The 24,268-nt window shown below is 36.0% G+C and overlaps 2 protein-coding genes across 3 annotated transcripts; one reads left to right on the top strand and one right to left on the bottom strand.

Annotated features, from left to right (window-relative positions):
- Positions 1 to 3,212: 3,212 nt before the first annotated feature.
- LOC105696172 (mitochondrial carrier homolog 2) lies at positions 3,213 to 11,648 on the bottom strand. The gene is made up of 7 exons (XM_012418411.2): positions 11,483 to 11,648; positions 11,316 to 11,400; positions 10,371 to 10,551; positions 10,115 to 10,246; positions 9,845 to 10,031; positions 7,430 to 7,497; positions 3,213 to 5,084 (listed from the first exon to the last, which is right to left on the bottom strand). The coding sequence occupies exons 1-7, from the start codon at positions 11,582 to 11,584 to the stop codon at positions 4,919 to 4,921; spliced, it is 921 nt and encodes a 306-aa protein (XP_012273834.1). The 5' UTR covers positions 11,585 to 11,648; the 3' UTR covers positions 3,213 to 4,918.
- A 1,678-nt stretch (positions 11,649 to 13,326) lies between these two features.
- On the top strand, positions 13,327 to 23,584 carry LOC105696171 (integrin-linked protein kinase homolog pat-4). Of its 2 annotated transcripts, none has more exons than XM_012418408.2 (7): positions 13,327 to 13,716; positions 16,237 to 16,402; positions 16,478 to 16,670; positions 18,681 to 18,761; positions 18,852 to 19,294; positions 21,121 to 21,351; positions 22,517 to 23,584. In XM_012418408.2, the coding sequence occupies exons 1-7, from the start codon at positions 13,628 to 13,630 to the stop codon at positions 22,661 to 22,663; spliced, it is 1,350 nt and encodes a 449-aa protein (XP_012273831.1). In that variant the 5' UTR covers positions 13,327 to 13,627; the 3' UTR covers positions 22,664 to 23,584. The 2 variants fall into 2 exon arrangements, with proteins under 2 accessions (XP_012273831.1, XP_012273833.1); XM_012418410.2 differs by lacking the exon at positions 13,327 to 13,716 and adding an exon at positions 13,766 to 13,873.
- Positions 23,585 to 24,268: the final 684 nt, after the last annotated feature.

The raw sequence follows: 24,268 nt of genomic DNA, 5'->3' as shown, positions 1-24,268 counted from the left end.
AATTTTTAAAAAAGGACTTTTTACTTATTAATAATTTATTTAAACGTAAAGCTTAGTGTTGTTTAATTCAGACTTAATTTGAATAAATCGATTTTTGAAAGAAAATGCGTGTTTTCGTTTACCCGTCAATTTGACGGGTGCTCGTAGAAACAGGTATATAAAAAACGCCCGTAAACCTAGTGTTAAAGTGTCAGGACAATTGTACGACAATTTAGAACACTCTCGTAATCGAGAAACTCGCATTTGAACGGGATAAAGGCAAAAAAAACTGTTTTATACGCTTCTGTATTAAAACGAAGGTAACACGAGGTCTCGGAGAGAAAATTTAGTTGACACTAAAATTACAAATGGCTCAGGGTGGCACTCTGTAGTCAATTAGGGCATAAAAACGATGAATCCAGGAGATTTCTAGAGTTTTACTTCGATTTCTTTATAATTATTGTACGAAAATGACATAAGGAGTACGCCATTTAGTACAATACCCAAAATAATTTGACACGACTGTCAATATAAATACGAACGTCGGCAACGTAGGAATTGGAAAGCATCTTTTTTACCGACGTCGATCAAATTTCTCGACGTATTTCGCTTCACCTTGACGTAAAAAATGCGTCAAAGGTATTTACATCATACCATTTACATATATGTTCTTGCTACGTGTGTCCGAAACATTTCTTGAATATTTCAATAAATCAACGATCCATGTTAAAATTATTGACATCCGATGGAAATCGATGAAATTGTCTAGAACCACGTAAAAACGTGCAGAGACATCCCACCAAGCGCACTATATTACAGTTACATAACACTGGAATAACATGATATATAACGAACGTTATTCAAAAGTAACATTGATATCATATAATATGAAAATATTACCGTTCCGTAACATTGTTCCAAACCTAGCAGTGTTCCATGTAACCGATATGTTATGTGTGTTATATTAATCGTTTTATAACAGTGTTATCTAACTGCGTAGGAAATAGCGATATACGTTTTATGAACATATAACATATATGTTACATTACATGTTACAGGGACATATGTAACGGTTAGATTGTTGTTACGTAACTGTGTTTGGTGGGACATATAATGTACAGAATAAACGATGTGCATATATTTCTTGCATGGTTTGTCATCTTTTTTCTTGGTTCTTGCGACAAATTCTTCAACAATGATGTCAATATTTTATACACTGCACCCGAGCGCCAGTGACAATTATACAAAGCATACACGGATGTATATATATGTTACCGTGAATGACCGAAATTGGAGAATGTCGACTTTCACCGGTGAATGTCAACAGATACCAAATACGTCGGTGAAAGATCGAATATTTCATTACATTGTTGTACAGTCGGACCCTCCCCAGTGTGTGTCGACAATCACACACCGGTGAATGTCAACATTTACCGGTGTAAGTCAGAAATAAGGTTATTTAGCGAATATTTTGGACATACACGAAGCGACTATGTGAATGTTGACATTCACCGGTGAAAGTCGACATTCTCCAGATTTCGGTGTTTCACCGTAACATATATACATCAGAGACTGCTAATAATTCTCCTGTCGTCCTAGTTTATAGTAAAGAGGTTCACGAATTCTTCTGTGGTATTAATTGGCCTAATCGTATTGAATTCAACTGCGACTGAAGTTCAGTGAAATTGAAACTCCTGATTTGAATAAATGCGTCTGTGAAAAGGTATAATTTACCTTTCCTATCATATAATGTTCCATGTATGTCAAGCGCCGAAGAAGTTTTAGGTGTTAAAAGGATTACTGTACTTTAGAAAATCTATTATCAATACTTAATATTCCTTTCGTTGAGAGCCGCGCAGAATATTTTTCATAAGTATCTATTTACATTCCTCTAAGTATAAGCATTCCCCAAAGCACCTAAGTAAGATGACTATTTAATAATTTTGTTAACTTTAGAACATGTGCTCAGAATATATAGTTTGATTTAAGGGCCTCAATTACTCAAATTGTTTGCTTACTATTTTTTAAACACCTAGATGTCCAAACTTTCGCTTAAAAATCAGGACGCAACATTCGTGTATTTATAAATCACATTGAAATAATTAATTGAAACAATATCAATATTGTACGATTACAATTTCATTTCCCTTCTCCTCACGTTCTAGTCGCAAATATTAAAATTCGACTACAAATTAGGTATTTAAGGATCATGTGGACTATCGGATTTTGAATCCTTACAATTTTTAATTTTTCTACCATTCCAGAATTGAATGGCATAATTAAAGCCGGTAATATAATAACTTAAAAGAATATTAAAAAATAGCAGACATAATTCTTTCCAACAGCATTTTAAGGTGAAGTGGAACCCCCTTCAAATCAGTCGATTCGAATACACTTTTTTTTAAGGGTATTAGACCAAACTGTCCGAAACTTTGACACGTCACTTCTGTTCATCTAAGAATTGTCCTGACACATTGAAAATTTGGATTTTTCAAACAAATTTTTTAACTCAGTCCAGACCAGAACCAAAACGGCATCGAGCTCTCATATTTCGATCAATATACAATTATCGAAGGTTCTGATATGAGAATCAAAAGGGTGAGGACAATTTTACGACAATTCAGAACACTCTGGTACTCGATAAACTCGCATTTGAACGGGACAAAGGCAAAAAAAGTGTTGTACGCGCTTGTATGCCAAAACGATGGTAATGCGAGGTCTCGGAGTGAAGACTTAATTGACCTGGAAATCACAGATAGCGCAGGGGGTCCCTCTGCAGTCAATTAAGGCCCCAGAAAGCACGAATCTAAAGGAGTTCTGGAGTTTTACTTCGATTTCTTGATATTTATTGTACGGAAACGACATATGGTGTACGCCAATTTGGTACAATATCCAATATAATTCGACCCAGCTGTCAATATAAAAACGAACGTCGGCAACGTAGGTATTTTTAAAAATCTTCTTTATCGACGTCGATCAAGTTCCTCGACGTGTTTCACTTCACCTTACCCACTTGGGGGTTCAGCTGCCTACCGAGCATATTGTACGCCTGTTGATTGCTCAGCCTGCAGATGTCGCCCTAATCCTAAAATCGAGGCCAACAGAAAATAAACGACATACATTCATGTTTGAATTATAGTTCACAATCACCGTTCGTTATAACCCGCAATTAGTAGTCTTAAGTTCTAAATATATTAGTTCGCGACGATACAAAGGTAATAACATTTTTCAGCTTTTCGACCATCCATGTTTTAATTCCACTTAATACATTTAAATAATTAAACATTATTAATATTCATATCAGCTTATCAGTTCCCATATTAACTAATATTCTTTTAACGACCAATTTGGCAGTGTGTTTACAAAGGGATTTAAGATTACAAGCAAAGGCTGATAAGGCAATTAAATATCCACAGTAATTAATGTTAATCCTAGATCTACAATGCATCTTCAGTCATATATTACAACTTTAAAAGTGTTACAATTCATATAATTTTGCAAATTAAATCTATTGGAAAGTCTCTCGATGAAATTTAATCAAATGAAATCGAAATAAAAATTATCTTGAGGAGTCATTCTTAAGAAGTTTCGGCTCTTCTAATAAATATACACCCTACCTATAAAGATATGAACCCATTACCGTACAAGTTAGCTCAGCAAAGTTCGGGCTAAACCGGAAGGGGGACGATATTTACCGAACGGGCCGAAGTAATTCGCGGACACGCTCGAAAATCGAACCAAAATGGCGGGGAAAGCATGAACATATACATATATAATATATGGCCCGCTCATTGTGTGCCGCTGACAGAACGGTGAGAGAACGAGAACTGTCGTGATCGGATCTCCGTTTGTCTGCGCTGATCGAATGCGTAGTAAGTACTTGACAGTTGGTTGACAGCAATACACACATACGCAAATTATTTCACTGCGCACTCCTGTTGCATGAACAAGCATAGGCCCGGTCGCGGCAGTTCTTTGTTCTCTCACCGTTCTGTTAGACCCAGTCACCTCCTTGTTCAAGTATAAGGAGGGAGCGGTCCATATATTGTACAAGTATAAGGAGGGAGCGGTCCATATATTGTACAATGGCGGACATGAATGCGCCTCCCTTACAGATACGACATCGCCTGTGCTGGATGGGAGGGCATTGATGTCTCCCAGTGTACGTCCATGGGGGAAAGATACTCACAGAACGGAAACATTTGTTCCATTGAAAACTCTCACTACGAGTCGGACTCGTAATGTAAATGTTTGGTCCGAAATTGTTATCACGAATAGGACTTGTGATATATATGTTCGGCTCAAAATTGGTATCATGAGTTAGGCTCGCCAAACTACAGCAAGGGGTTAATATTGGATATTCCAAATTTCGCGAATCAAGATAATGAAACAATGTTCTCCGTGAAACACTAGAATAATGAAAAAGCAACGTTAAAAACATTGCATCAATTTTAACAACAAAGTATATTAAGTTCAATTAATCAAAAAGTATGGTTGTGTAAACTTTATGCTTATTACTAGCACATAAGCTATTGTTATTAAATTGGTGCGGTAGCATTGTAGTATATCTGAGATTGAAAAGTGCGACACGTCTGACAACATACCTTATTGAAGGGAAAAAAAAAAAAGAATGGAATCGTAGAAAATGTAATGTGATGATATGGCACCTATCCATATACCTTAATTATCCACGGCTCCGTATCGTAAGCCCTTATTTTGATGATTTTAATGTATTCGATACAGATAAATTAATAAATAAATTAATTTATTAATTTCCTAACGTTTCATGAAGAACGTTGTATACTTCCATTTGAAAACAATGTCGTACAATCAGGGAGACCCTGTACAATGCGAGTCTGGTATTATGATACAATAAATTCCTGAGTGTTTTAAAGTATTTCATTAGTATCTACTTGCTCCCATAATTGAGCAACGTCGATCATTGCATACGCAGCATGCTGCCTTTATCAATCGGTATTGGCCCAGTATAATAACGCCATAATAGACTGCTACCACGCTTCAGCTGGTTCCTCGAGGAAAGATGGCTCCAGCACTCCAACCAATTTTCATAAATTGGCATCTGTGGGGGAAGACCGGCCGCTAACCTTATGAGCAAGAATGATACAAATTATATTATATGATTACATAACATATTGCCTATGTACATAGGGTATTCTAGAATGAAGGTCCAAAAAATACCAGACGTAATTCCCGACACAAAATGAAGTAGAAAAGTACAACATGCATTCAAAGTGCACAGTATGCGTGATAGAAGTGTTCCAAACACCAATCAGATTGAACGTTTAGACAATCGCGCATCTATAGATCACATAAATCGTTTCAAGACGGACAGTCAAATAGTTAAAGTGGGGTGAATGTGATACATGAGGAATCAGTCGTTTATGAAACTTTTCTTCAAACTATAGGTACCCAGGGTTGCAAAAAATTCAATGTAAAAATAATGCATTATTTCTTTAACGGATAATGTGTGTGACGTGGCATTTTGGCGCACGCGTCACAAGGCCAACATTGTTACTTTCTTTGGTTAACGGCGTTCACCGCCAAAGTGGGGACGAAGACTTCCACCGCTAGATGGTATTAGCATCGAATTCGGTGGGAGGTAACCAAAACGTACTTTCTCGCTCGAATGAGGGAGACGCGACGCATAATGGGCGGTGTTTAGCAACGGGCGAAAAATTTGTGTGTATTTTGCACGTACAGGACTCACACAATGGAGATTAACGGCGTTCACCACCAAAGTGGGGACGATGACTTCCACCGCTAGATGGCATTAGCATCGAATTCGGTGGGAGGTAACCAAAACGTACTTTTTCGCTCGGATGAGGAAGACGCGACGCATAATGGGCGGTGTTTAGCAACGGGCGAAAAATGTGTGCGTATTTTGCACGTATAGGACTCACACAACGGCTAGACGCCTCTGGACTAGGCGCCGAAACGTGTGTGACTCCCGGCCGCACGCAACGGTTGCTAAGGAATGCCCAAATTCCTCGCGAGAAACTCGAAAATCCTGAAAAAGGTGCTCCACGGGGACAACGATTTTGAGCGTATTTCTCAACCGATTGACCTCAACGAGTGCTCGTTTTAAAGATAAAACGTTGACGTGTGTTTATGTGGGAGCGATTTTCGATCAAGCACCTCCTTCCTAGGTAAAAGGGCATTGAAATTATGTCGTTGCACTTTTTTATATGAAAATGACCACTTACCGAAAATCGCTCCCATATAAACACGGGTCAACATTTCATCTTCGATATGAGCACTCGTTAAAAGAAGATTTTTCTAAATTCCTACGTTGCCGACGTTCGTTTTTACATTGACAGCTGTATCGAATTATATTGGATATTGTCCCAAATGGCATACTCCACCTGTCGTTTTCGTATAATAATTATAAAGAAATCGAAGTAAAACTCCAGAAATCCTCTGGATTCATGCTTTCTGTGGCCCTAATTGACTGCAGAGGGACCCCCTGCGCCATTTGTGATTTCCAGGTCAATTAAATTTTCACTCCAAGACCTCGTATTACCATCGTTTTAGTATAGAAGCGCATACAACACTTTTTTTGCCTTTATCCCGTTCAAATGCGAGTTTATCGATTTCCAGAGTGTTCTAAATTGTCGTAAAATTGTCCTGACCCTTTCGTTTCTCATATTAGAGCCTTTGATAATTGTATATCGATAGAAATATGAGAGCCTGACGCCATTTGAGTTCTGGTCTGGGCTAAGTTAAAAAATTTTTTCCAAAAATCCAAATTTTTATTGTGTCAGGACAATTCTTAGATGATCAGAAGTGATGTATCAAAGTTTCGGACAGTTTGGTTTAATACCCTTAAGAAAAAGTGTTGTATTCGAATCGACTGATTTGAAGGGGGTTTCACATCACCTTAAGCTCGATCGGTTTAGAAATACGTTCGGAATCGTTGTCCCCGTGAGGCCCTGCAAAATCGCTGGAGTAGTGAGCGCCCTTAATAACTTGCAAAATTAGCCTCATTCGAACGAACGCTTGGATAAGTGTCTTATCTTAGCTTCAGATTAATCCGTGTAAAGTTCTATAAAATCCCTGAGCCAATTGGTGCGATCTCTTCTTGTAAGGGGTTGTAATATATTCTAAATTGAAAGTAGCTGTGTGTGTGACTTGGTGATAGACATAAGAGATAAGAGTAAAATGTAACATTTTGTAATTAAAAACATTATCGAGCAATAGGTTAATACATAAAACTTACGGTTAAAGAATGTAATATTGATCCAGAAATAAGTTAAATAGCAAGATGAGCTAATATTATAAATCATTATAATTTCATAATTCCCAACTGAAACCGACCGATGTTATATTCAAATGAAAAACATAACTACCCCGAATTGTACAACAAAATTATCCCCAATCATGAATGAGTTTGAGGACAATTGAAATAGTATAAAACCTACATTTGACTTACCCGCAGTTATTTACAGCCATACAATGTGACACGACCAAGAATGGATACGTAACAGTCGTTGCCAGGAACTGAAAAAATAATGTTAATTCTTAAGTGATTTTTCTGCAATAAAACAACTATTAATATATTTTTTAGTAACTGAATAAATGATTTTCCCATCCTTAAACATGTTGCCCTTAAAAATGTATTTAAAATATTTCGCGCTGAGCTATGTAAATTATTTTTCAGGCTGCATTGGTCACTGGTAATTCACGTTCTGGTATTTCAATGTACATTATAATTGTGCACCAACATATAATATTTGGAATTATTTCATGATTTTGGTTCTTACTATAAGCAAAATATCAAACGGACTAAACAAAAATTCCAGCATGGGTTGAAATGTGTCAATATTTTTTCAAGTTCCCAATATTATGCCGCGCAAAATAAGAATACCTGAAAAGCTTATGTTTCATACAGTTTACTAATTACAACCAAAACATTAAGGTGACGGTAAACACGTCAAGGTACTTGATCGACGTCGGTAAAAAAAAGGTTTTTCTAAATACCTTTTTTTTTTACCGACGTTCTTTTTTATATTGCCAGCTGTCGAATTATATTCTATTCTATTAAATGGTAGTATTACACCAATACTTAAGGTGATATGAAAGGCGACGAGAAATTTAATCGGAGTCGATAAAATAAAATTCATCAATACCCGTTTCGACGGTAACGTCATTTTGGATATTCGAGTGGATATATGAACTGGCGTGCTACGTCACCGATATTTATATTTATGTTGAGGTCTGTTACACTCTATATTAAAAATTATACGTCATGAAACACTCAGTGGGTCATTTCAGTAAAATGTTTACCCTCAAAACACCTTCGGTGTACAAAAACTTAGCCAAATACATTTATCTTTATTCAAATAATTGCAAAAATAGCTCAAATTGCTCCCTTCCCATGAAAGTTCAAATCAACTATTTTTGCCAAATATATTAGAACATTCATTCTATTAAAGTCTCAGCTAAAATCTTTTTGCCAAATGTCACAGTACATTTGGTTTCACGTATGTTGTATGTACAAGATTTTCTGTTTCCTCAAACTGAAGACAAATATTAAAAACTATATCGAAACAAATAAAAAAATTAGAAACTAAACTTGAAAACAATATTTTATTTGTCGAGCACCAAAATGATCATATGCTAGGAGTATACTTGGTTACGTACTGTAACTGCCTACCGTTTCTTGATAAAGAGAGTAAAGTAAAAGAAATCAAGAAATCCCTTGGATTCGGGATTTTTAATATTCTAATTGACCAACAGTACTGTCACATTTAGCAGCAACTAAATTTTTGTTATAGGAACATTTACAGAGCACGTGTTGCTTACTGGATATCCAAAAATTTCACGACACATATTTCTCACTCGATATTTCCCACATGAATCTGTAATGTTTAATTACTATAGCTTTCTACATTATTATATCAGCGATCTGAATGTCTTTGTCTTCGATTCTAAGCTTTTAAGAGGTGCAAAATATTAAAAATGAGTTCGTCCCAAATAGCATTAAATATCCTATAAATACACTTCATTTCGACTTCAAACTTGCAAAGCAATAAATCCTTATAAATCTACCGCATTTAGTAGATAAGTAGTTTGTGCATAATTATTTTTTACATTGTAGTGCCTTTTTTGAAATCGGTGTTTCTTTTTTTTATTACAAAATTTTTATATTTCAGATGATCCTGTCACGAATTCTCATAACGTCAGTCAAGAGATATACTTTCTATGGGCCAATAATGAATTATATATATTTTGGGGCAAATATATTAAATCCAACTAGACTCATTATTTATCACTGAAACATGTATTACTAAAGGAACCAAACTTTTCTACCTTACGTTGTTTAGTTTTTTTATTGATATTATTTTTCAGACATCCGTTTTCTAATATTCCACAAATATTGATTTATAAATATCTATTTACCAATATTTTGTTAATATAGGGTGACTCATCAGGTATGCCAGATTTCCCATGTACCTAAGTAGGTGGGAACTAATAGACATTCACAATATTTTCAAACATTGTTCCATATCCTCCGAATATTAAGTAATATTCAGTGCTGTCTGAGATAAATAAAAATTTTTTTTGCTTTGAAATTTCATGATTTTCAAGACCCTTATAGGATCTCCATAATCACAGGCTAAAGTTTTAAATGATTTAGTACATCCAGTTCAGAAAAAAGTTTTATAAACATTTTACCGCTCCAAAGGCCATTATCAATTCACCTTAATAATCTGATTTGAATATTCAAATATTACAATTTCGAGTCGTTTCTTGCATTTACTTTTTAAAATAGTAAATATAGCATATTAATACAGTCATACGATTACAAAACATATTTTCGTCCCCTTAGTAAAAAGTTACTTACTGTCATAGTAGAGGTGGTATAAGCTCTTAGCTCACGATCCCGGATAATATACTTATTGATTGCATACGAGGAGGTAGCAACCAGCACCATAGTGGAGGCAGTGGCAATTAGACGAGGTACCAATCCAGCATAATATCCTACGATACCATTGTCCTTATAAATTTGAATGAACGACTTAAATATGCCACTGTAAATACAGAAATAATATTAAAAAATACCATTCATTTATCATGACTGAATAAATAGTACATACTAAAATAAATGACATACGTGTATTTTGTTTCACCCCCTACAAATTGTGCCATCATGCGCAATGTTATGACATCGAGAGGATGACTAACAATTATGCCTACGATTCTACTAAAAAATTCTTTTAAAAATTCTTTAATACATCTCCATCTCCTGCAAACACAGAAAAATACGTTGTTATTGAACAGCCACTAATGTGAATCTAACAAAATTTACTTTTTATATTAAGCATAGACATTCCTAAATTTGAATTCACCATACCATATGGGTATAATACCTTTCATTTTTGGGTAAATTCTCATCATCCTCATCATCTACCTGACTATCAGGTACATTTGTAAATGTGAAGCACTCCCTAGTCTTTTCAACGGCAACTGCACTAAGGGTATAAGAGCAGAGTTTTGGAGCAAAGCCTCGATAACATCCCGTAAATCCATCAACACTTTTAATATATTTGACTGCAAACCAATAAATTTATTATAAATGGAAAATATCCAATAGCAAGGGTAATGAATAAAAAAATGAATATTTTACACGGCACATTAAGAAGCTACATTTTTGAAATCATTAATAAAATAATCAAAAATGTTCATTTCAGGTATCGGATGCGAAAGGACATCAATCCATTATGGAACCAGTGTCCCTAGATGGATTATATCGGAATATCTTGACAGACCGCATAGTGTGAATAAAAGGTAAGCATTACTTTATATTAAATATGAACACAGGTAATATTACGAAACATTTTATATATAATCTTTGTTACCAAGAAAATTTGGAACATAAATTACAAAAATCTTAACATGTTGACAAACTTAAACATGTTATTTCAAATGTATTGCTTTCCTATTTATTTATTTTTAATACATCATTTATACAAAATATCTATTTTCCTTCCTTTGTATGAACAATGATATAAAGTGATCAATTAACAAAGCAAAGAAAACTTAAAGCATCAGAAATATCACATTATAATATAAATTTATAATCAAAATATTAATGATTTAAAAAATTCTACTCTATCTTATAAAAGTTAATGTTAATTACTGGAAATGCAATAACTGATCGGAAATGAAAAGTAAGTAAACTACAGACTCGCAGCAACAATTCTATATGGGTCAGCCAATCTTGATTTGTTAGTAGGACTAGTTTCTATGATTAGACCAGCTTCGGTGTCAAAGGTCAATTGGTATATACTTTATTTACTTAAAGTGCAACTTACCATATGAAAAGATATTTGGCAAACTCAATGCAGGCTGACCGAACAACCTGACAGTTGGTCTTGGTGGAATAGGTTCGTGTCCAATCTGAAAAAGTGAAAAAAGGTCAGAAGTCAGTTCATTTCACACAGCTAACCTCGACGTTTTAACTCGGTATACATAAGTTTACCTGTATTAGTACTTTGGCATATTCTATTGGGTGCGAAACCGTATTCATCACCATTCGAATTGCGATATTAGACCATAATGGATCATCTCGCGATCGAATCATATTTTGAAACTTTCAATACCGGTTCCCAAATTTTGTCTCAACCAGTCTTAACCAAAGAGTAACAGCAGAGAGTAGCAAAGAGTGCCCATATCCGGGGTTTCGCCGCTATTCGCGAACCGCTGCCACCTAGCGGCCATGCATCGAAACAGTTCCGCACTTCCATGGACATGATTAGAGTTCAAAAATTCTCGGTAACATTAAATTGGAGAAGGTAACTGTGAAACATACCGTAAGTTACCGGGAACGTTGAGAATTTAAGAGAACGTTAATTTTGTTATTTATATTTTAGGTTTCTTCGTTTAAATAACTTTTTTTTTCAATCAACATGAAAGTTCAAGCTAAAGAGTAATAATTACTATTAGAAAATATTGATTATAGGGTCGTATTTACCTCCAGCTAAAAATATTCACGTATGTACAACTTCACGGAAAATTCCATGCGATTTGTTTCAAACGAACTGATGTTTCATTCTGCGACGAAGCGAATGGGAGGTTTTGATTGGCTACGGAGAACGTACAACGGAAATTCCTCTCTACGATGTTTCTCTATAGCTAATCGAAATCTCTCGTTCGCTCTGTTGAAAAATTCAAATTCTCATAATTTCTCGATAAAAAAGGCTTTGGAGAAATGACCGATAAGTTACCGGGAATTTCTCTTCGTTTCTGACGTAACTTACTGGATTTAGAACTCTAGACAAGATTCCCGTTCCGCATCAAATTCAGGCATGAGAATTTTTTCGTTCCTACCCCCTGAAATATATAGTAATCTGGAACGCTCACCATAGAGTTCGGCTCGAGATATCCTTCAAGTCATCCCCACTACTAGGTGCACTACACATTTTTTTCTTCATAGATAACTATCCTTAGATAATTATGGAGTACAATAATTAAAGGTAAGTAGTGCGAAATGTAATGCATGATTTTACTATACAGAAAGTCTGATTTGTCATTTAATATCTAACTATTGTCAAGTACCAACAAAATAATTAAAAATCAAAAAATTATATAACTTTGGATAAAATTGCGTCATTTTTTTTATTAAATGTATGAAAAATTAACATTATTTTAAGGTAACTGAAATTATAACAGTAATATAACATGTTACCTTACTGAGTGGGAAATAATAACTAACTAACTTCCAGGTTACTTTTATGCTACAGAACATGTTAGTTTCGACAATGTAACATTTACCCAACAGTTATATAACAGTGTTCACTGGGGATTGATTGGCTATACTTCAATTAGTTATTACAGAAAATTTATGCACTGTAGGAAAAAAATAGTACAGAGCTTTTCGACTCCTTTATCAACAAGGATAGCGCTGAATAAACCGTGACTACTACTTCTGTTACATATTATATATTTATGTAGTATGCATATGAACTATCCATATTATTAATGATTCTTCATATAGGGATTCCGAGCTTGAATTGAAGCAATCGGAAGAACTATTCTTCTTACCGATCCGCTACACTGATAAAAACCGCAGAGTTTGTGACAAACATTAGTGTTCACCAAACATTTCCTACAAACCAGAATAGAAGCAATAAATGATAATTTTCAATTACAGTTCTTTTATATACGTAAAAAATAATGTAATTTAGAAAAATACAAAGTTTTGAATACTCCGCGCAAAATGATGTAGGGCTCACAAGCGCTACGACGGTTTAGTCCAGAACTACTGGTATAATTTGGGGGTAGCGGAGTCGCCAGTCTATAAGTATCTCTTGTCTATGGGTAGATTGATTCTGGAGTCCGATGAACAAATACGGGCAAGGTAGTGATCAAATATATCGTGGGTGACACTGAAAATTGCACAGGACTTTTACGTGCGCGGGACTGACAAGTGTTTCCATGAATTAAAAGGTGATCGTAAATGTGTAACCATTTTGGTGTACCACTGGTCGAGTGACAACGATGCAGGCTGTTGAATTTAGTGTTTAACGGAAGCATGACTATATTTAGCGGATGACGATTAGTCGTTTTGGATTGTGACGACACTTGGGCGCTCTGTTTATAAACCTTGTAAAATTCGTCAGCCAAAATGGAGGATATATTCCAATGGTGTCGCGAAGGAAACGCTATGCAGATTCGCGTTTGGTTGGATGACACGGAGCACGACATGAATCAAGGGTATTAAACTATGCTCTTTTGGTAGTAACTTCGTTTCCAAAAAGACCTTTATTTTTCCTCGGATTGATTTTCCCATCGTCGATTCTATAATGATTATGTTGAACGAGTTTATTATTCGCATTTGGTTGGATGACACGGAACACGACATGAATCAAGGGTATTAAACTATGCTCTTTTGGTAGTAACTTCGTTTCCAAAAAGACCTTTATTTTTCCTCGGGTTGATTTTTCCATCGTCGATTCTATAATGATTACGTTGAACGAGTTTATTATGATCAGATGTTCAATTTTTTAATAATCAGGGAATTATAATAATTGTATAGACTTTTCCTTTTCCATGAATTTCCAGCGTCTCTTGGAAATTTTAAACAAGGTTCATCTTTGAGTCTAAAATGGCACTTTCCGCTTCCATTTGAATTTCGCAGCACTTGAGTTTATAAACATTAATGTCAATTAAATTCCGTAAGTTTCCGAGTTGTTTGGATCAGTTGAAATAGTCTATGTGGAATCCCACTATGGTATCTGACATGTCTATTTAGGAGACACGAGAAGTAGGACCTGAATTTGAATAATTTTTTATTATGTAGGCCTCAGCTCTCTTTACAAAATTCTAAAGGGGTTTCGTTCAGTGCGCCTTGATTTACAAAATGTTCAACGAAAAAATTTGCGATGGTATGTATACTAATTCGGAAACTGGTGTTACAAATTTAGTAGCATGGTTCAGTTAGCAAAACGAGCGACTGTCCTCTGCAGATTTGGGTTTGATTCTTGACATTTTGATTTTTTTTTCAAATTTTATTTTCCTTTAACTTCTCCATTAGCTACTAATCTATATACTCTGAATTAAACAATTACATTGGGATTTTATTTTGTTACATAGACAAAACACCAGGGGAAAATTAAAAACGTTTCCCCTTTTAGAAAACAAAAAAGTTAATAAATATAAAGTGTTATTCATCGCAGGAAACTGTGCTCTATTCGTCTGAACATCGCCAGTGCGTGAGATGATAATTATCGTAAAAAAAAAGAAAGAAATAGAATCTGAAAAAATATCTGAAATTCAAACCCGTATTTACAGCAGACAGATGTTTGTTTCGTCAACTAAACTACACTACTAATTGTGTAACACTTGTTTCCAAAGTAATATACACTCTTTGTTTCAAATTTTTTTTCATTTAATATCTCGCAAACCGAGGCTCATTGAATGAAATTTCTTTAGAATTTCTGTAGGGAACGAAGGCCTACTTAAATAAATAACAAAAAAAGAAAATTGATATTCAAATTCCAGTTCTTGTATTCGCTTCTTGTTAATGAAAAGTAATTAAGCTTAATAGCACAAAACTACAGTCTTATGCATGTTTATCAAAGGTTGCATTATCTTTACTGTGTATCATGTGTTTGCATATCATTATCTTTTGATCGTTATGTTTGCAAAGGAATGTGTAGAATTACACATGTAATCTTTCACTTCATTTTTTGACATATAGTTGTAAATTTACAAGTATGCATTACAAGTATTTAATACATAATTCAAGACAGGGTTGAGCTGATTTAAATCACGATTAAAATCATTAATCTTAATGAACTGATTTTCCTTTTTTAAATTCACGAATTCCTTTTTTAAATTCATTAATTAAAATAACGAAGTAAGATGCTTTTTGATTGCACCAACTAGGCAATTATTATATAATTGGACGTACGAATAATATGATTGAACGTACGCTTGTACGTTTAATTATTACATACGAACGTACAACAATAAAGGAAACATTTTTTTAACACTTCTGCAGATGACGCTACAATGTACAAAATGGGAATTATTAGATCGTGGCTTATAACTTCTCAAATTGAGGAAACACATTATGACAATTTTTTAGTAATATTGACTTATTTTAATCTTTTAAATGAGGAGTTAATTTAAATAATTAAGACATTTAAAAAATCGGTAATTTTTTATTTTCTCTAAATGAAATCATAATTTTTATGAACCCTGATTCAAGATTTTATTCACAACGTTTCTCTGTGAAATTCATTTATAATAAAATAATTATTAACAATTATAATAGCTAATGTTTACATTATTATGCGAATGATTATGAATATGAAGATATTAAGGGGATGTGAAAGTGGCATCTGAGAGCTCAATCGTTCATAAAACTTTTCTACGAACTGGGTGTCTCAAATCATTTCATACTTTAAAACGTGAATACGGAAACCCTAAGGTAGGTCCTGAAACTCGCAAATTTTCATTTTTTATAAACTATTTTAAAAATATCTATAAACAAATTTGAAAAGAATTGAAATTTCATGAGTTTCAGGACCTTCCTTATAGTCTCCCTATTCACGTTCTAAAGTTTCAAACTATTCGGTAAATCGAGTTGGGAGAAAAGTTTTATAAACAAAACCTCTTCGATGATGTACGTAAAGCTGGCATTGCCACTTTAGTACAGCTACACAGTAACATTAGGTAATTTTCACTTTGAAGTCAATTAATCTTATACATTGATGTGTGAATCTGTAGCGATGACCATGGATTCAGTCCCCTTCACTGGTGCTGTAAAGAAGGTCATATAAAATTAGCCGAATTACTGGTCAGCAGAGGAGCTCGCATAAATGCAACCAATAGAGGAGATGACACTCCATTACATCTTGCTTCGGCGCATGGACATAAGGAAATCGTTCAATTGGTAAAAATAACATTCCTTGTTATGTATTAATTAGCAATAATTATGCCTTTTTAACTGTATTTTTGTAATCGGCAGTTATTACGTAATCGAGCAGACGTTAATGTGACGAATGAGCACGGAAACACGGCACTGCATTATGCCTGTTTCTGGGGAGATCAGGCTGTTGCTGAAGAGCTGGTTGCTGCTGGTGCTCTGGTCTCCATTGCTAACAAGGACGGCGACACTCCTCTCGACAAAGCTCGAGGCTCTTTGGCTAAAAGATTGCATGGTATGAGTATTCCTTGAAGGAGATATATAAAATAAGTATCGACTTAAGTTAAGGGGATGTATGCAGTTGTTATAGGCGAAATTCAAGCATTTTTTTTTTTTCATAACTAAAATGCACTTTTAATCGAAAACAGAGCGTGATCTCATAGTATAATTATTGAACTTAATATATGATTTTTTTTTTGTCAAGATATATTAAAAAATTGGCGAGGTACAGCAATTCTCCGAAAAAGTTTCTTTTCGCGGTGATCACGATATCTCAAGAAGTATTTCACCGATCGGCTTCAAATTTGTAGGGCTCATTCTACACGTGGAGGACTGCCGAATGAACGTAAGTTAACCCGTTAACTGCGGAATTTACGGTAACGTTACGGGTTACCGACGTGTATACACGTCGAACGCAATTAACTGGTTAAGTTACCGAGGGAAGGTCGATGCGACTCTTTCAGGATGAAGGATCGTTTACAAATTTTAATCAAGAAGAGACTCTGTTAAAGTTAATGTTTGGACAAGAAGGATAACAATTATGAAATTTCCGAGTGTTGTGAATGAGCTTACTAGATTTTGGTAAGAGAGTAAAAGGTTGGGGGAATATCCGACTTAAATTAATCGGATCCTATGGAATTTGAATCCCACCGCTGTCACCTGTTCTGTAATGTGGCGATTGAGTGGCTAGCGAGGCTAGGGAATTTTGCAAATTACTCCTAGAGGTTCTGTACGCCCATGTTAATATATACAATTCAGGAAGAACGGGGATTTTTTTCTTTTCTAAAAATCCTGGGACTCTCGATCTTCGTTTACGTGGATGATAGGTTCCGCGGGTAAGGAGCGTTACGTGGGACGTAATAGGTGCTACGAGCGGTTTACCAAAACTACAAGAAGAAATTCCAAAAATTATCCTTAACTGTTTGAGTCCTAGGGGGTATTTGAAAAACCCTGTCGAAGAATCCCGAACAGCGCAATCGCGCTTTCTCTAAATGAGTACGAGAAGATCCAAACAGCGCGATAGCGCTTCATTTATTTTATGTCGATGAATCCTAATCGGCCCGATAGCGTTTCTTAAATTGTAAGATGTATTATTTACATTAATAGAAGGAGATGTACTTGGGTCAGTAAATCTGAGCGCGCGACTTCAACAATCGGTGATGCACCGCTAGTTGTCCACAACGCTCGAAATGTGTTGGGTTTTCTCGACGTAAAATCTGAACAGCGCGATCGCGATGCTTGGGACTCAAACGGTTAAGTAAAACTTCCACAATTAACGGTGACTGTCGTAAATGAAAAAAATTATATCGAGCCTAGGTTGTTTTATTTTCAATATATACTAATATTTCACGAAGAAACCAACCTGATAAAAATTGATATTTGAAATTTTGCAATAACTTTTGCAATTGTGTTTAACTTGTTTAATTTTTGTTTTCCCCATGTGTTAAACTTTAAAAGAGAATGATCTTTTATTGGAAATATTTTGTCGTATTTCTCTTCGTTCGCAAGAAAGAAAATAAAGACATTGTTTGTAACTCACCTGGACATACTCTAAATATCCCCAAATTTCAAAACTTTTTGAATTTCCGGGTTGGGGAACCTCCCTTGTTAGTTTGTCCATAATTCTCTCTATGTATGTCAGCGGATAGACATCATTCTTCGAGACTGCATTGACCGGTAGAAAGTCCAGAATCATGACCACGGGGGTGGACTATCCGCTATTCGATGATTCAATTGTGCCCATAATTATGAAAGTGGTCCAAGTCATATATTTCTTGTTTCGAGATATTTCATGAATTGCATTTGAATNGGGACAAAGTTTTTTTTTATTACTTATTACCTCGGCCTTACTCGCTACTCAAGGAAAGAGTTATAAAATTAAAATATATAAATTTCATTATTCGAAATTAACGTTGCAGGGTATTTGCATACGATTTTTGATTTACTGTATAAAGTATTGTGTTATGCTTATGCTGGACTGTGATTTTAAAGAATATTTATATCAATGTTTCTTCGTTTGTAATAGATTTGGCAGTGGATTTTGGGCAAGACCTAAAAAAGATCCAATTCAAGGACCAAAGTTGGCTTGGTCTAAAAACTAGAAGTCGTAAGTACTGTGCAGAATGTACCGCGGTAAATAATCTATGCCTAATTATACATTAATTATTGGAACATGTATCTTGGTTTTTCTTTTTAGGCGATGCGACATTATCCAGACACAAAGGAATAAGCATGGCGGATTTGGCCTTGCATACACATTTAGCGAGCAGTCCAAGTGGAGAGACGTGGCGAGGTCGATGGCAAAATAATGATGTAGTAGTGAAGATATTACATTTAAGAGAGTGCACTGCAAGAACCTCTAGAGATTTCAACGAAGAGTTTCCAAAACTCAGAATTTTCTCTCATCCTAATGTTTTGCCTGTCCTAGCGTGCGTAAACCAGCCTCCGCAATTGGTTACGGTTTCACAATACATGCCTCGAGGTAGCCTTCACCGATTGCTTCATGGTGGAACTGGGGTAGTCGTTGACACAGCTCGAGCTCTTCGATTAGCTTTAGACGTAGCTAGAGCGATGGCTTTCTTGCATGGATTGGAGAGACAAAACAGATGCAGGTTTCATCTCAACAGTAAACACGTTATGGTACGTTCTCTTACTCTTCTGGGTCATTCGTAATTAAGTGCAAAGATCTTAGGGAATTACTTAACGGCGTTCACCACCAAAGTGGGGACGAAGACTTCCACCGCTAGATGGCATTAGCATCGAATTCGGTGGGAGGTAACCAAAACGTACTTTCTCGCTCGGATGAGGGAGACGCGACGCATAATGGGCGGTGTTTAGCAACGGGCGAAAAATGTGTGCGTATTTTGCACGTATAGGACTCACACAACGGCTAGACGCCTCTGGACTAGGTGCCGAAACGTGTGTGACCCCGGCCGCACGCGCACGCCAGTTGGACGCTCCGCCTAGAGTCGGCAACAGTTACTAACAAGGAAACATTCCCAAGTGTCCGCCCCCGATCTTATTGATTTTCATACATGTTGAACAACACAAAAATCTAAGAGACACGTGTTTTTTTATATCTGCAATGGTCCGCATTTAAGAGGTGAAACAACCCCCCAAAGTTTGGCAAAAATTCGATTTGTATAATAATTTTCATAGAAGCAATGGAGGGATTTCGACGAAATTTGGTATAAACGTGTTCTGTATGTTCATACATGTTGAACAACACAAAAATCTAAGAGACACGTGTTTTTTTATATCTGCAATGGTCCGCATTTAAGGGGTGAAACAACCCTCCAAAGTTTGGCAAAAATTCGATTTGTATAATAATTTTCATAGAAGCAATGGAGGGATTTCGACGAAACTTGGTATAAACGTATTCTGTATAAGGACGGTGAAAACATAATATTGTTCAGCAATGCTACAACCCCCCAAGGGGGTGAACTACCCTTCTGGCGACATTTTTTTGTAATATCTATTAAACAAACACTCCTACTTAACTACTTGCGTTATAAAGACGTGCGACGCACGTCGAGATGCTTTTGTTCCAAAACTGCCAGCGACATGTATACCACGTCAATAGGATGTTATATTGTTGAGCGCGGCACAGCAACCGAAATTAAATCTTAGCGCAAGTGGTTAAGTTCCACTTACGCCATATGATTGCTCACAAAAAATGAAGAAATACGTGTTTTTTGCTTTTTGCCAATAAACATTTACACATCGGTTGTAAACAGTGAATGTAGTTGGTATACGGGTATATTTCCACTAGCTATATTGGGTTATATCGTGACCAATTCATTGTACATAAATCTTGTGAACGTACTAATTCCTCAAAATGTCGTTGGTTTTCATAACATGCAATTATTTATAAATAAATTTAAAATAAAGTTTAAGAGACTAAAATAGGTTCGCAACAGATCCGATAACGCAATCAACACCCGTTTCCAACTAGTAATACAATCTCCTTGGTGAAACGGTAAAATTAGATGTTTACTGTTTTTACGAAAATAGAATTAGCGATATTCGTTCACCCCCTTGGGGGGGTGTAGCATTGCTGGACAATATTGTGTTTTCACCGTCCTTATACAGAATACGTTTATACCAAGTTTCGTCGAAATCCCTCCACTGCTTCTACGAAAATTATTATAAAAATTGAATTATCACCAAACTTTAGGGGGTTGTTTCGCCCCTTAAATGAGGACCATTGCAGATATAAAAAAACACGTGTCTCTTAGATTTTTGTGTTCTTCAACATATATGAAAATCAATAAGATCGGGGGCGGACACTTGGGAATGTTTCCTTGGTAGTCGTCCGAGAAAGCAAAGCAGCCCCTTCTCATCCAAACGAATAACCTCCTCTAAACGTTATACTTCCTAGTCTTTTGAATTCTCATGAATCGGATTTGCGCTACCGTTGCCAAAAAAGTTTCTCTTCAAAAATACATGAAACCTCTTTTATTCAGATTGACGAGGATTTAACTGCTCGAGTAAATATGGCAGATTCAAAGTTTTCTTTCCAAGAAGTTGGACGAATTTACGAGCCTGCCTGGATGTCTCCGGAAGCACTCAGTAAACGCCCAGCAGATATAAATCTCGAAGCGAGTGATATGTGGAGCTTTGCGGTACTTCTGTGGGAGCTGGCTACAAGGGAAGTTCCGTTTGCCGATTTATCGCCAATGGAGTGCGGAATGAAGGTAAATTTAATTATCTTTCCATTTCACAGTTTCGCCACTTTAAATGTTTTCATATAAAAGCCTATAACGCAAGCATGGCGAATATGTCTCTTCGCAGCTGTCGAATACCCATGTACTTAAGAATCTAAAGTTGGCCTTTCTGCGATGATGAATATCAATAAACGGGAGGGACTGAGAGTAGTACAGAAAAGAATCTCGAAATGTCCTAAGACGAAAAAGTACACATGTTTGCGCATGCACAAAAAACGCGTATCCCATTCTTTTGTTACATAAGGTACCGCGTGTAAAAACGCGTATCCTATTCTTTTGTTACATAAGGTACCCCGGAGATAAGGTATTTAAGGTCAAGTGAAACCCCCTTCAAATCAGTTGATTCGAATACAACACTTTTTTTTAAGGGTATTAGACCAAACTGTCCGAAACTTTGACACGTCACTCCTGATCATATAAGAATTATCCTGACACATTGAAAATTTGGATTTTTCAAACAAATTTTTTAACTCAGTCCAGACCAGAACCAAAATGGCGTCGAGCTCTCATATTTTGATCGGTATACAATTATCGAAGGCTCTGATATGAGAATCGAAAAAGTCAGGACAATTTTACGACAATTTAGAACACTCTGGTAATCGATAAACTCGCATTTGAACGGGATAAAGGCAAAAAAAGTGTTGTATGCGCTTCTATGCCAAAACGATGGTAATACAAGGTCTCGGGGTGAAAATTTAATTGACCTGGAAATCACAGATGGCGCAGGGGGTCCCTCTGCAGTCAATTAGGGCCCCATAAAGTATGAATCCAGAGGATTTCTGAAGTTTGACTTCGATTTCTTTATAATTATTGTACGAAAACGATAGGTGGAGTATGCCATTTGGTACAATACCCAATATAATTCGATACAGTTATCAATATAAAAACGAACGTTGGCAGCGTAGACATTTAAAAAAATCTTCTTTATCGACGTTGATCAAGTTCCTCGACGTGTTTCACTTCACCTTAACACCGCGCGCTAGGGTATTTCTTATTAAGAAACTCTGAGCTAGTCATTATCTGCGATGTTCAGTCTGGCGCGTCAAACTTGTTGGGTCAACTATTGTCATATTGTAATTACATTAGTTACATACATATGTATCGTAATAACGCTAATGTCCACTTTCATTGATAGATTGCTCTGGAAGATCTGCGAGTGAGCATTCCACCAGGAATTTCTCCTCACCTTGCCAAGCTCGTAAGGATCTGCATGAACGAGGACCCAGGCAAACGCCCTTCATTTGATATGGTTGTCCCCATTCTTGATAAAATGAAACGTTAATGGATTCATTGTTACCCTCCCACGCGGGTATTCAGTATGTATTGAGCCTTGATGTATACTAATAGTCGCAACAGAATTTTTAGTCCTTGTAATCTGCGATTACTAACTGTTAACAAAGTGCCTCGATGAATGTATACTTACGATAGATAGAATATTGTGCATCTGGGCGAGAAAGTAGACATTTGCTGGACCGATGTGAAGTTTCTAACACGAGGCTGTAGTCTTCATATGTGTGGTAAATGCCTTCTTATCACCGAAGCACACACGATATTTTTTGCAAAATCCGCAAGGAAATGGTGACATACAAGCTGTTATAGAGAGTGTGGTCAATTTGCGAATCCCATCGGCCATGCGTCTTGTGATCGATGCGTGCTAGCTCGACAGTAAACGTTAAAGGAGGAAACTAAAAGTGAGGAAAAATCAAAGGTCAAAAAATCGCGGTGGCCTGAGCTGCGCATGCGCAAGTGTTTTGTTCTCACCGATCGGAAACCGACCACTTTCCGGATGTTCTATACGCGTGGAAAGACACTTTTCACGCGTGTTTTACAAAAACTGTATTTTACAATCTAATAGATGTGCCTAATTAAGCTTTTCTACGTAGGGATTTTTACATATTATATACAAATAATGTACACAAATATAATTTTATCACTATATTAACAAATAATTAATACGTTTAATTCTTCATTGCACATCCGAACACAATTCTATATTTAATTCTCATTCACGCGATAAGAACATGTCATTTCAATTTTATTAAACTATGTTTGTTTTGTAATTATGATGCATACATTTGTGCTAATTATGTAAAATAAGACCAAAATACTATTGTGTTGATGTGTCCCGTTGGGGAACTGTCACTTTTGGTATTATTGTTTCTTTAACCACGGAAGTGGTAAAATAAATGTTTATTAATTATTACATGTGATAGTACTTCTTATCTACCGATACCAGTACCGTTTCATGTTTTCATATGCGTGGAATAGCTGTATAAGTAAAAAAGGACATCTTAAATATCGATTAGAGCTAGGAAAAAACCTCCAATTCTACTCATTCACGAATACCTCTTAACTTTATTTCATGAACTTACTTATTGATGAACAAGGAACATTTTTTTCATTTCCTTAGCAATAAACCAGGAGGAGGCGAAATACTTCTATAACCAAACATTAAACGAGACTTATATTATGTAACGAAGGGGATTTTAGATAGCGTGGGAGATCCCCACTAGAACATATAGTAAACTAGAACGCTCGCCAATGTAGTTCGTTATCGTGCAGTCAAGTTACAAATTAAGTTTGGCACTATCGCTGATTGTGTATGATATTAAGCTTTCCTTTTAGACGGTACAAACGGTACACGTGCATTGGTTAATTGGGAGTGGAACAGTGATGGAGATTCACCCATCGTTTCATCTTTCTCGCACAAATGCTTATTGGACTTCATGCAACAAAGATGTAAATAAATCTATCTCTCTCTGAAACAAGCTTGGCGTATACGCTAAGGTCTAGTTCATACAGTGTTTCGTAACGGCCGGAGCCGGCCGCACCTAGAGGCCCCCTAGCGGCCCCCCCATTTCTGGGGGGTTGTACTCCCCACCACATC

The sequence above is a fragment of the Orussus abietinus genome, unplaced genomic scaffold, assembly GCF_000612105.2.
Source record: "Orussus abietinus isolate OABI.00-Male unplaced genomic scaffold, Oabi_2.0 scaffold136, whole genome shotgun sequence".
Taxonomy (NCBI): Eukaryota; Metazoa; Arthropoda; class Insecta; order Hymenoptera; family Orussidae; genus Orussus; species Orussus abietinus.
The sequence above is the reverse complement of the archived record's forward strand: the minus strand, read 5'-3'. Positions and strand labels throughout refer to the sequence as shown.